The 12,471-nt window shown below is 48.3% G+C and overlaps 1 protein-coding gene and 1 long non-coding RNA gene across 3 annotated transcripts in view; both read right to left on the bottom strand.

Annotated features, from left to right (window-relative positions):
• The window catches only part of LOC119957373, an 81,256-nt gene extending 69,192 nt beyond the window's left edge, over positions 1 to 12,064 (bottom strand). For both annotated transcript variants that reach the window (XR_005458789.1, XR_005458788.1), the window contains exon 1: positions 11,866 to 12,064. This is a non-coding gene — a long non-coding RNA (uncharacterized LOC119957373). The remainder of the gene's footprint in view (positions 1 to 11,865) is intronic.
• LOC119957372 (transcriptional activator protein Pur-alpha-like) lies at positions 162 to 11,252 on the bottom strand. The gene has a single exon (XM_038785317.1). The coding sequence runs from the start codon at positions 11,225 to 11,227 to the stop codon at positions 10,307 to 10,309; it is 921 nt and encodes a 306-aa protein (XP_038641245.1). The 5' UTR covers positions 11,228 to 11,252; the 3' UTR covers positions 162 to 10,306.
• Positions 12,065 to 12,471: the final 407 nt, after the last annotated feature.

Raw genomic sequence — 12,471 nt, 5'->3', positions numbered from 1 at the left:
TTACTAACCCAGTGACAATACCACTAGGCCTCCCCTTACCGGCCAAGCCAGGTTGAGAGAGAGGTGCGCGCAGTGAACCGGCAGGGTGCACCGGACAGGCAACATCACCACCAAGCCCAATGAAATGGCTTGAGCGCGACGCTTTTGTTTAAATCGAAACATTTCCTTTGCAATGCTGGTTTTATTAGTAACAAATAAAGGTGGATCATCGTTAACAAAAACTCGAGTTAGAGAATAAATACTGCACACCGTTCAACAGGCAGCAATCATTTACACCAGTGTGCAAGCCCAGAATTAATATCTGGGCACTCCCCATGCAACATCATGCACAATACACTTCAGATACACTTTACAAACAGCAAGTAACTGCTCAATTTAGGATTTTCTTTAATGAGGCAACACATTAAAACCACAGCAGGAAAAGTTTTTGTTTTGTTTTTGGAAAGTCACAGGCTTAATTTGGTAGCACGCACTCCTTTACTTTAAACCCATTGCAACAAAAAAAACAGACAACAAGTGAAGACCTGATATCAGTGACAGAATTGTCATCTAACGAGACATGGGATCTGATTGATTTTACCCCTACTTCAGGAGAGAGGAGTAAAACGGGACTCTAGAATTTTCTTTTTAAAACCACAAGGGTTTTTCTGTTTGTCTAAATAGGCAGCACTTGTTAAACAAGGGCATCTTTGCAAAGGCCAAAACCACTGAAAGCTAGCCAGGTCATCCCCCACCAGACTGCTGCTGCCCTGTGCAGTATGGTCAAGGATTGTTGCACTGTGCTAAATTTTGAGACTGAAAGGGTTGTCGTTGAAGGTCGTTTCGCCCTCCCCCCAAAGTCTCAAAATGCAGTGGTACTTTTTTCTTTTAAATTATATGCTTCATTTTAAGTGGAATATAATATATTTTATTTTTGCACAAATTCAACAACGCTCCATGTAAAAAAATAAAGATTTCTTTTGGAAAGACAGGCTCGTTATGCCAAGACTTTTTCTTATCTCCCCATATCAACGATGCCTGCACACCTGAGTTTCCCTACTTGGGAAGGGGGGGGGGGCAAGTCTATCTTAATCTGCCCGCCTTTTGAGCTCTTATTGTTCGTCTGTGCACAGATGCGTTGACTGGCCTAACGCATTCTTGGGTGGCGCCCTGCCAGCAACGTGGTAGGTGGCACACGGGAGGGATGGAACACTAAAACGAGCTTATTCTTAAAGTGCAAGGACGCTCAATGCAAGTCAAGAGAATAGCTGCTGCCAACTCAACTACGGGTTGTCAAATTAGTGTTTGAAAAAATGCCTGCAGGCAGGAGGAGCCTGTTGATCGTGTCGATTGGGGTAGGAGAGGGACTAAACGTTTTTTTGGCCAGGCGAAATGTTTCGTAGTTTGCCAATTCGATGTTCTTTTCAATAAAAGAAAAACTTCTGTCGTAAATGCAATTTGATGCTCAGAGACAGGAGATGGAAGCGGGAAACCATTGAGGCTGACTGCCTGGTCGATTTGAAGCTCCGATCAAACTGCTTTTAGCACAGAGTACACGAGTCCGGAAAAGTTCCCATTTTATTACCAAAATGACTTAAGTTAGCTGCAGTTTTCCCCAAAGTGGTGTTTGATTTTTTTTTTTCTCTCGCAATGCCAAATTCCAAAGGGAAACTGTCAATTCCACAAGCCCTTCTCCCCCCCCCACCACCCCCCACACATGGTCGTGTTACACCAGGCTTCATGCTTCCATTCATACGAGAGTAAGTTACCACACTATGAACAGCAAATCCAGAAATACTTATGCCAATGCAGCAATCTCTTTACATTAAGCTGAAGTGGGTGCAAGAACTAAGCGACTGACAGAAAGAAAGATGCCATATTGCTCCTCTATGCATCCAAGCTTTATGGAAACCTAATTTCTGATCCAGCACAGTAGGCACTTCAAACATTACAAGCAAACATATCATGGGGTTGATTAGAATTAAAAAGGCAGTTTAAAGTTTTCTTGAAATAATTTGCACACAGAATCTTTTATAGCTACTAGTGTTTTTTTTCTTGATAAATGCCCATGATAAAGGTCAAGTAAAAAGCTTTTGCTGCTTCCCAGTTGATAAAAAAATTTGCAGAAACCGTCAGGTCAAATTCAACTGGAGCGGACGGCAAACATGGACGTGTCTGGCTGACAGACAAATGCAGCGTGGCGCTCTTTGACACATCTTCATTTTGAAAAAAAAAACCCTGGAGGTGAAGGGAGTCAGCAGCATGTGTTTTGGAAAGATCTTCATCGCCTGAACTAACAATCGAGGGGGTTTTGGCTGCTCAACACCAGAACTCTTGAACATGCAGCCACCCTCCTGCATTCTGGTTGATACTCAGCCGCTCTAAAACTGTGTTCCTGTGCCCCCCAAAACCTTGCTATGTTACCTATCCACCATCACGCTTCCCCTCCACATTTTCCCATTTCTCTCTCATTAATGCAAGCAGTAAATGTTGATAAGATACTTTACTGATGTCCATAGAGGTTCACTTCCGGAGATCAGAGAGAGCGGCAGTGGGGGGAGCCCCCCTGGCTAACTTTTCGCCCCCCACCACAATGAATTCATTCCAAACATGTGCGGACTGAAATAGTCTCCAAGAGCTGGCATCTCCAGCACTCGGGAACCATTTGATCAAAACCAACACCAATCTCCGCTGGATAATCGGACTCCAGGACAAGTGCAGAAGTACTTGCGGCACAACTCTTATGGCGATGCCCTCGCTCCTGGGTACACCAGCGAGCGACAAACAAGTCCCAAATCCCAAAAGAAACGGTCCAGCTTGCTGACGGACCAAATGTCAGCAACTCTTTCTGAAACAAATTTTTTTTAAAAGCCCAATTTATTTTTCCTCCTGCCTGTATTTTTCAAAAGCAGGCAGTGCCATTTCTTTTTAGAAAAAAATATACATAAACAAACGATAACGGGCAGGAGTTTCAACCAGCCTGGCACTTCCTAACCCAAAAGAAAAGCTGCTTAATCTTTCTCCTTGACCTTTAATCACAAGGAACATTGATACAGTGTCACGCAATGATCAGAAGTGGGTAACAAACTCAAAATTTCTTTTAAAATCTATTATATATAAAAGACTCACAGTACACATTCAACTATATCATGTAAATATTCATCATTTGTTTCGTCACCAAGCAACTACTGACTTCTCACAGATCTTGCTACTAATTTAACTGCATATCAGTCTGCGCCTAATGTACACGGCAAAACAATAAAAGCAGATGCGACTGTACACTTTATTTCTCCCCCCCCCCCTTCCTCCACCCAAAATAGAAATCAGAGAGGTAGTGAGGCACACAGCTATAGAAATCCAAGCCAGGCAAGTTGGCTCAAGAAAAGTAGGGTGTCATGACACGCCAGCATGTTAGATTACCTGGAGCCTTGAGTTGTATGCACTGTGCTTAAAGGCTGAAATGGTTTCTGGCCACGGGTGTGCTGACCTGTGAATCCACCACCCCCCCTCCTCCAATCATCCGGTCTGGCTGCACGGCTAACACCCCTCGTTCCTAGCAGGTCTCACTCACAATATTTAAGACACAACCATCACTGGCCACCGACCTCGTGTCAGTCCTGGAGGCCCAGCTCAATTTCTAACCGTGCTACTGTATGACTTGTATCCGGAGGAATAGCACGCTAGGGGCTTGTGCCATTCTGGAGTTGTCACAGAAAACGTGGGGCTGGGGAGGATTGGGTGGGGGGGGGGGGGGCAATAGGATAGTTGACCTGATAAAAAGGAGGTGGACTGCATCTGCCCACCACGAGTGGGGAATTGCTCCCAAGTTGCTGAACTCTGGCATCCATTTGACTTTGCTGTGGCAAACATGATTATGACGGGGCCAGCGCAGCAGACTGGAACTGGAGCCCATGTCAAGGACAGGCACCTTCAATGAGCTGTGATCTTAAAGCAGCAGCCGCTCAGCTAAAGCTCTCAACCGCTGCCCATCCAGCACCAGTAAAACACATTGGAGGGCAGGGCACCACGTTGGCCTATGCACACCGCTCTAAGGCAAGTCCTCAGTGAGAAAGGGCCGTGCAGATCCTGTTGTGCGTACCCGCCCCCTCCTCAAGCCCCTGAACAGATTTGCAAACTTGGGGAAAGACTAACCAGGCCTGTCCCCTACACCCCCACCCCAGGCACACTGTTCAGGGAACAGTGCAGATAGGAATCTGCAAACCGGCTATTTTCGTTCTTAGTGAGTTAACTGTGAGACAGGGAAAAGGAGAAAGCATAAGTAGAGAGAAATAAAAAATCAAAACCTGAAATTGCTTCAACTGACACGCAAAGAAAAAAAAAAGGTAATTTTTAGCTACTTACCAAAATGGCTAGAATAGATCAAGTCTAGTTTATAATCTTTTAAGTATAGGCAACTATTTCATCATTTATACACATTGGTACCTCTCCAGATGTCAAAATTCAGCGTAAAATTACAGTTCGGAACTTCAGTCAATTTTGACAAATGTAGGACAAAGCTTACTTCATTGTGAAACCACTTAACATCATAAAACACTTAAAACACTGCCCCATCTAGCAGCACCATCAAACTGCGCCAAGAGTGATTACATCCAGAAATGCCCCAGACACACCCTCAGCCCAGCGGGCAGGCTGCCAGCGACAGGCGCAGCACCCGAGCCCCCTCAGTTACAGCCGAAAGGGTTCACGGTGTCGGGAGTATGGTCCAGGATGGAGCACAGTATTAGAAATTCCAAATAGCAGCTCCCTGCAATCGGATGGCAGAGAGTAATGCTCAGATGGTGAATGCTGGCGCGCAGGGCACTGGACTGAGAGTGATTGATCCAAACTGGATAAGAATCTCTCGTTAAAAAATAAAAAAGAGTGACCCATGCACTGTGCACCAGAGCATGGAAAACCATCATATATTTCACTCTTTAATTCGAACTATCATCATAGCGTGTAAAGTCCAAGTTTCAATACACTCTGTACAGCTGGGCTGCACCATTGAAAATGGTTAGTCACGAGGTTAGTTAATATGTCCAACGTATTGAGGCATGAACTGCAATCTGTTTTTATTATGACCGATACGGGGGGAGGGAAACATTACTGATGTTTACGGCAGCAGACTGTTAACTAATTAACACCCAATTGGAAAGCAGACACCAGGGTCAACCATGGCGGTGCTAGAGGGTTGCCTGGAGGTCAAGGCTTGTCTGATCTGCTTCAAAAACCAGCCGTCACTCAAAAAAAGTACGTTATCCCATGACAAGTTGTACATTAATAACCACAGAAGCCTGCATTTTTTTTTCTCCCTCCTTTTCGATACATTAAGTCCTGTAAGAGCGCAGCAGTATTTCTGAAATAGAGTCAGTTAAATTGCAACTCGCTTTCACACTGCTGGATTAAAGTACATATATCTACAGAATTTACCATCCCCCCACCCCTTCATACACTGGATTCAAAAAGGCTTGTCTAACGTGAGACATTTGAAACTTTATGCTACTTTATGCTTCTGCATAGCTAAAGGCCGAAACTATATTTGCCCTGCCTGCTGTGGAGGCTCAGTTGAGTTTTTCTTAACCGTCAAGCACACCGGCCCATATTGGAGTGGGGCGAATGAGAATTGAGTCACGTTCCCCCCTCCCCGAGAGTCATGACAACTCAACTTCCACAATCAGTCACCAAATCGTCTCTGGACTCACTTCCCTGAAGAAAAGAGAAGTTGCCCAAGCTAAGCCCATGGAGCAGCAAGCGAAGCAACTGTCTGAGGGGCCTGCGACAGCAACTGTGCAAGCTCATGTCACACAGCACCCAGTTCTCATTTGCATAACCACCCCCACAACTTGGCTTCCTCTGACCTTCCACGTGAATTAACAGAACGTGGGAATGTCGCCAAACCGGCTCAATTGCCCAGTAAATCAATCGCCACCATGAAGGAACTCGAGTCCCTTAACAAGGCTCGAACATGTTAGACGTTCGCCACAGTAGCTCATCAGCAGAGGGCTTTCAAAACGAGTCTCGATTCATTCGGATCAAATCGCAAAAAGCAGGAGGTTTCAAAAGAAAGTCCACGTTAACAAAAGCCTTTTAAAATTCATTCCCTCCCCCAAACACGTGAAGAATTGAAACAAAATATGGTTTTTCACGATGTGGCAAAATTAAACACGCAAAGGTTGCAAGAAACAGCAGTCCTGCTGTACATGCAAGCACTCAAAGCTCATTTCAAAAATGATTGAGATTAATAAATGAGGCTATTGCACTGTGCCTGTGGAAAATACTTTCTCCACTGTGGAAAAGCTCCGGACCTTTCACTTTTGAGTATTGTTTTGAAAGGCAGCCAACACATGATACTGCGTTACGAGTTGTGTGCTGAACAAGTTACCTGGCTCCTGATTTGGCCAAGTAAGGGAAGGTCAGCTGCTTGCATTTCCCAAACGCCTCCATAGACCAAAAGCACTTCTCCCTCATTGGACCCAACCAGCAGCTCTGGGTTCCTAGGCAAACTATCACCGCATGCTGCAGGCAGTTGCAGACAGGGAGGCGGCTGTATGCGACAAGGGTGCCACTAGCTATGGGGTTAAAGATGTCACCACAGCGAGGAAGGTGGTGCAAGCTGCCCAAACCAGGAACAGCGTAACCTGCTTTCTCACCTCGTGAGGCCAACAGTCGAAACCAAAACATACAAAGTGGAACGGGTTCGGAGCTGGTGCAGGCAACTGCGTTAAAGTGATAACATTTCATTTTATATATTGCTCAGCAGTTCCTCCCAGGGGTCCTCGTCTGCCAGTGGGCAAGAACTTCACTTGTTCCCCCCTCTGGTAGGCGAGAAATTTTGTTTCCATCAAATACATTCAAAACGGGAAGCTGTGGGGTCCGCGAGTGTGACTTCAATGCCCTGGCTTCGATCCCTGCACTTTGATTCGCCATGACCGCCCCCCCCCCCTCCCCGCCCACCCACCCCCTCAACAACTTGAAACGCAATTGGACAACACATCACAAATTTTAAGAGGGAGCTTACTCGTGGGAGTGTCAAATACAGAGATTACAAAAAATGAACGAGCAAGGATGGGACTTCGGCGAACGCAAAATGCAAGTCTCTTCACACGTGGGACAAACACTTACAATAGTTCAGGCTGTCTGTTAACTTCGGGGGGGGGGGGGGGGGGGGGAAAGAGGGACAAATGGGCAGAAAATTGCTCCATTATCTGCTCTAATAGAACACCCCAGAGCACCGAGGGAAAATACTGCAAAATATAATTACTGCTTCTAATAAATAAATACAGGTTAAAAAGCCTAAATTCCTGCAAATCTTTAGATGGGGGGAAAAAAACCTGTAAAGGTCTGTCTGATCCCGCCCCCCCCCCCTTTTAAATTTTAAGTGCTGGCTTCAGCGAGGTCAATCAATTCTGTTCTAATTTGCTCTGCCAATACCTAATAATTTTGCGGACATAAATAATGTTTCTTGGGAAAGGGTGGCTGTGAATTTTTTAGACAATTATACTGTTTAAAAGCAAATGCACATTCTCAAGTCTGGAAAAGTCAGATCGCACGTTGTGGATGGCGGTTTTCTGGTTTTTTATATATATATATATATAAAAAAAAACTAAAATCAAAAGAAACGCGAGTATTCCTTAAAAGGCTCGACATGTCATGTGTTTTCCACAGTAGCACCTAGGCTAGTTACAAGCAGTCTCTACTCAGGGATAACAAGTTCACACGGGCAGAAGATCTGCTCATGGTTTGCACTGGAACAGTTAATACAAGATGCATGTAACACTGCCAAAAGAAAATACTGGAAAAAAATGCACTATAAATAACCAAAATACAAATAAGTATTACTGGCTAATGGATGAGTTATTTGCCACCAATTTACATGTTACCCCTGGCAGTAGATATTACGGAACTAGCACTTTACTGTACACTATGTGGTTGAGTAGGTCAAGCCGTCTATTTTTTTTCTATTTAAAAACATACTAATTTTTTACATCAGGTCCAAGACAATTTTTATCAAAGATATATTTCAAATATTCAGAATGAAAACAAATTTCAAAAATGACTCTTGATTGTCCAGTACTTAAAATAATTAAAAAAAACTTCCGTAAGAACTTTTTGTGTATGAAAAAACAATTTTTTTGTTTCTGACGGTTCGCTGGCTTCAGTGATGCGATGGTGTCTCTCCACGTCATCTCTCGCTCCAGCTTGGGGTCAAATTTTGTTACTTCTTCCTTTGCATTTAAGAACTTTTTATTTTGTCACCACACCAATTCTTTTTCTCTTCGAACTGAATTGATGTTTCAGTGACGACAACGCCTTTCCACAAATAACGGTGTATTTTGCCAACGAACCGTTTACCCATCACCTTCAAGAAGAAATTGCTCTTCCCTACCCCCCCCCCCGCCGCGTGTTGTTCGATCTGTTAACATACTCGCGTCCACATGTGCGAACCAAACATGTTGTTGCGAGCTTGCTGTGTCCTCCTCCTCTGAAAGAAGATGCATTTCACGGATGGAACGTTTTTCCCAAAAAATACTATTCAAAACTTTGTTTCCGTGGGTGTGGAAATCTCAACAGTTTGCAATGCAGACCCAATTTTCTTTTTGTGTGTAAAAATCTTTGCATCCCCAATTTTGTGTGTGAAAATCTGAAATTTTTGAAACGCACCCCCCAATTTCCTTTGTGATTTGAGAGAAAATCTTTGGAGACCCAATTTTCTTCTTTGATTTTCCTCTTGAGTGTATGTGAGAAAACTTTTGCAGATCCAATTCCTTTTTGATTTGCTTGTGAAAATCTTTGCCAAGACCCAATTTTCTTCTTTGATTTCTCTCAGTGGGTGTGAAAATCTTTGCAGACCCAATTTGCTTTTGGATTTAGTGCGCGCAAATCTTTGGAGACCCAATTTTCATTTTGATTTTCCACTGAGAGTGTGTGTGAGAGAGAAAATCTATGCAGGCCAATTTCTATTAGATTGTGTGTGTAAATTTTTGCAGACCCAATTTCCTTTTGGATTTTGTGCGTGCACATCTTTGGAGACACAATTTTCACTTTCCTTTGTGTGTGTGTGTGTGTGTGTGTGCGTGGGTGATAGAGATAGAAAATCTTTGCAGACCCAATTTGCTTTTGGAGTTTGAGTGCGCAAATTTTTGGAGACCCAATCTCCAAATTGATTTTCCTCAGAGTGTGTGTGCATGAGAGAGAAACGCTTTGCGGACCCAATTTCCATTTAGATTTTGTGTGTGCAAATCACTGCAGACCCAATATCCTTTTGGATTCTGTGGGCCCAAATTTTTGGAGACCCAATTTGCATTTTGATTTTCCGTTGAGAGCGCGCGTGTGTGTGAGAGAAAGAGAGAGAAAGTCTTTGCAGACCCAATTTCAATTTAGATTTTGTGCGCACAAATTTTTGGAGACCCAATTTGCAGTTTGATTTTCCACTGAAAGCGTCTGCGTGTGTGTGAGAGAGAAGATCTTTGCAGACCCAATTTCCATTTAGATTTTGTGTGCGCAAATTTTTGGAGACCCAATTTGCATTTTGATTTTCCGCTGAAAGCGTGCGCGTGAGAGAGAGAAACTCTTTGCTGGCCCAATTTCCATTTCGAATTTGTGCGCGCACATCTCTGCAGACCCAATTTCCTTTTGGATTTTGTGCGCGCAAATCGCTGCAGACCCAATTTGCAGTTTGATTTTCCGCTAAGAGCGTGCGCGTGTGTGTGAGAGAGAAACTTTTTGCTGACCCAATTTCCTTTTGGATTTTGTGCGCGCAAACCTTTGCAGACCCAATTTGCAGTTTGATTTTCCGCTGAAAGCATGTGTGCGAGAGAAAATCTTTGCAGACCCAATTTCCGTTTGGATATGGCGTGTGCAAATCTTTGCAGGCTCACACTCCATTTGGATTGGGAGTGTGCAAATCTTTGCAGGCTCACACTCCGTTTAGATTGGGCGTGTGCAAATCTTTGCAGGCTCACACTCCATTTAGATTGGGCGAGTGCAAATCTTTGCAGGCTCACTTTGGATTGGGTGTGTGCAAATCTTTGCAGGCTCACACTCCATTTAGATTGGGCGTGTGCAAATCTTTGCAGTCTCACTTTAGATTAGGCGTGTGCAAATCTTTGCAGGCTCACACTCCATTTAGATTGGGTGTGTGCAAATCTGTGGGAGTCCAAATATTCTCAGTGTGTGAGTGTGTGTGTGTGAATGAGAGGGAAAATCTTTTACAGACCCCAATTTTTGCAATTTCGAAAGCTCTTTGATAGTGCATCCCAAATTGGACGTGTGGGGTGGAATAGTTGGTGGAGGGACCCACATTTCTCTCTCTCTGTGCTCTCTCCCCTCAATCGTCGTCCACATCCTCGCCCTCCGACTCGTCGGCCCGCCTCTCGAAGAGCATCTTGTCGCGGTGCTTGTCCTGGATCTCCTTCATCTCCTCGGCGTACTTGGTGAAGGCGCCGCCGAACTTGGCCCAGGCCTTGTAGGGGATGGTGATGGAGTTGCGGTAGGAGGGCTTGACCTCGCTCACCCGCATGAAGACGCCGTACTTGTTGGAGCCCACGTCGAAGAAGAAGCGCTTGCTGTCCACCGTGAGCGAGGTGCCCTCGGGCAGCTCGGCCTGGCCGCACGGCTCGTCCTCCACGCCGTAGTCGTCGATCAGCTTGGCCAGCGCGTCCCGGAACTCGATCAGGCCCTGGGCGGGCAGCGCGATGGTCTGGCCCTGGCTGCCGCCCAGGCCCGGGCCCCGGTTCAGGGTCTGGCGGATGCGCAGGAAGCGGCCCCGCTGGTTCTCCTTCAGGTCCATGTAATACTTGCGGTTCTCCCGCACCAGGAACTCGCTCTTGAGGGCCCGCCGCGGCTCCTCGGGGCCCAGCCCGCCGCCGCCTCCGCTCGCAGCCTCCGACTCCGAGGGCCCCAGCTGGGCGTAGTGCTCGATGAAGTCGCCCAGGTAGTCGCGGAACTCGGCCGCCACGGCCATGGAGAGGGTCAGGCGGCTCTTGTTGCCGCCCGCCCCCACCTCGGCGATCTTGATGAAGCGGCCCTTAGCGTTCTGCTTGACGTCCAGGTAGAAGCGCTTGTTCTGGATGTCCACCCGCTTGGAGGCCAGCTCCTGGGTCTCCTGCTGCTGCTGGGCCAGCGGCGGGGCCAGCAGGCCGGCCCCGCTGCCCCCTCCTCCTCCTCCAGCACCGCTCCCGCCGCCTCCTCCTCCTCCTGCGCTCCCTCCGCCGCCACCCCGCTCACTCCCGCTGTCGCCCTCCGCCATCTTAGCCGCCAGCCTTCCCCTCTCCGCCCCAGCGGCGCCCGGCCTCGCGAGATCTCAGCGGGACCGGGCTGACGCTGCGGCGCACGGTGGGGCGCGCACGCTGACGCTGCTACATCCGGCGGAGCGGGAGCGCGGACGCTGCTGCGTACGGAGGAGCGCGCGCGCGCGCTGACGCTGCGGCGCACGGACTGGGAGTGAGGCGCTGACGTTGCGGCGTACGGGGGAGCGCGCACGCTAACGCTGCGGCGTACGGAGGGAGCGCGCACGCACACGCTGCTGCGTACGGGTGGGAGGGGCTGACGCGACGGTGCACTTGGGGGACGCGCACGCTGACGCTGCGGCGCACGGAGACAATGCGCACGCTGACGCTGCAGCGCACTGGGGGCAGCGCGCACGCTGACGCTGCGGCGCACTGGGGGGAGCGCGCACACTGACGCTGCGGCGCACCGCGGGGGGGGGGGAGAGCGCGCACGCTGCGGCGCACGGGCTGGGAGTGAGGGGCTGACGTTAAAGCGCACAGGGGAAGGGGACGCGCACGCTGACGCTGCACCGCACGGGTTCCGCGCACGCTGACGCTGCACCGCACGGGTTCCGCGCACGCTCCCTTCGCCACACGGACACGCCCACACACTCCTTACCCGCTCCGCTCGCGCGACGTCCTCCTTGCGTGAGGAGGGGCGGAGGAACGTCAGGGGGTTACGTTCCTCCGCCCCTCTGGCGACGTCCTCCTTCTCACGTCCCCGGCCCCCAGGCAGCGCCTTCCTCCTCACGTCCCTCCGCTCGCGAGGTCCTCCTCCTCACGGCCCCTGGCGACGTCGTTACGTCATCCCTCCCCAACGCGACGTCATCCCCCATCGCGACGTCCTCCTCGCCTCCTTCCTCCAGCCGCGCGGCGTTCTCCCTACGTCACTCCGCTTCTCTGCTCGCGACGTCCGCGCGCTGCGCTTGCCCCCCCCCAACGGCTTTCGGCCCTTCAGCCCATCCACCCCCACCAGTCCTATCCCCTCAGACCTATCCACACCAATCAGCCAGATCATCAAGGCCATGTCAGGGTCCCATTTCCAGCCACATTTCCCTCATCACCTTTGCTGCAAATATCTCAGGCAAATATGAAATTACTCGAGCTGGGAGTACCATTTTGGAGCAGAACCATTATCATGGCCCTCCGCTGTTTAAATGCTTTTGGCAGCTGGGAAATCTATCTGTGTTTTGCTTAGGTGTTGAGCTGACTCTAGGCAATTGAA

The sequence above is a fragment of the Scyliorhinus canicula genome, chromosome 26 (assembly GCF_902713615.1).
Source record: "Scyliorhinus canicula chromosome 26, sScyCan1.1, whole genome shotgun sequence".
Taxonomy (NCBI): domain Eukaryota; kingdom Metazoa; phylum Chordata; class Chondrichthyes; order Carcharhiniformes; family Scyliorhinidae; genus Scyliorhinus; species Scyliorhinus canicula.
This window is presented reverse-complemented; position numbering and strand designations above follow the sequence as displayed.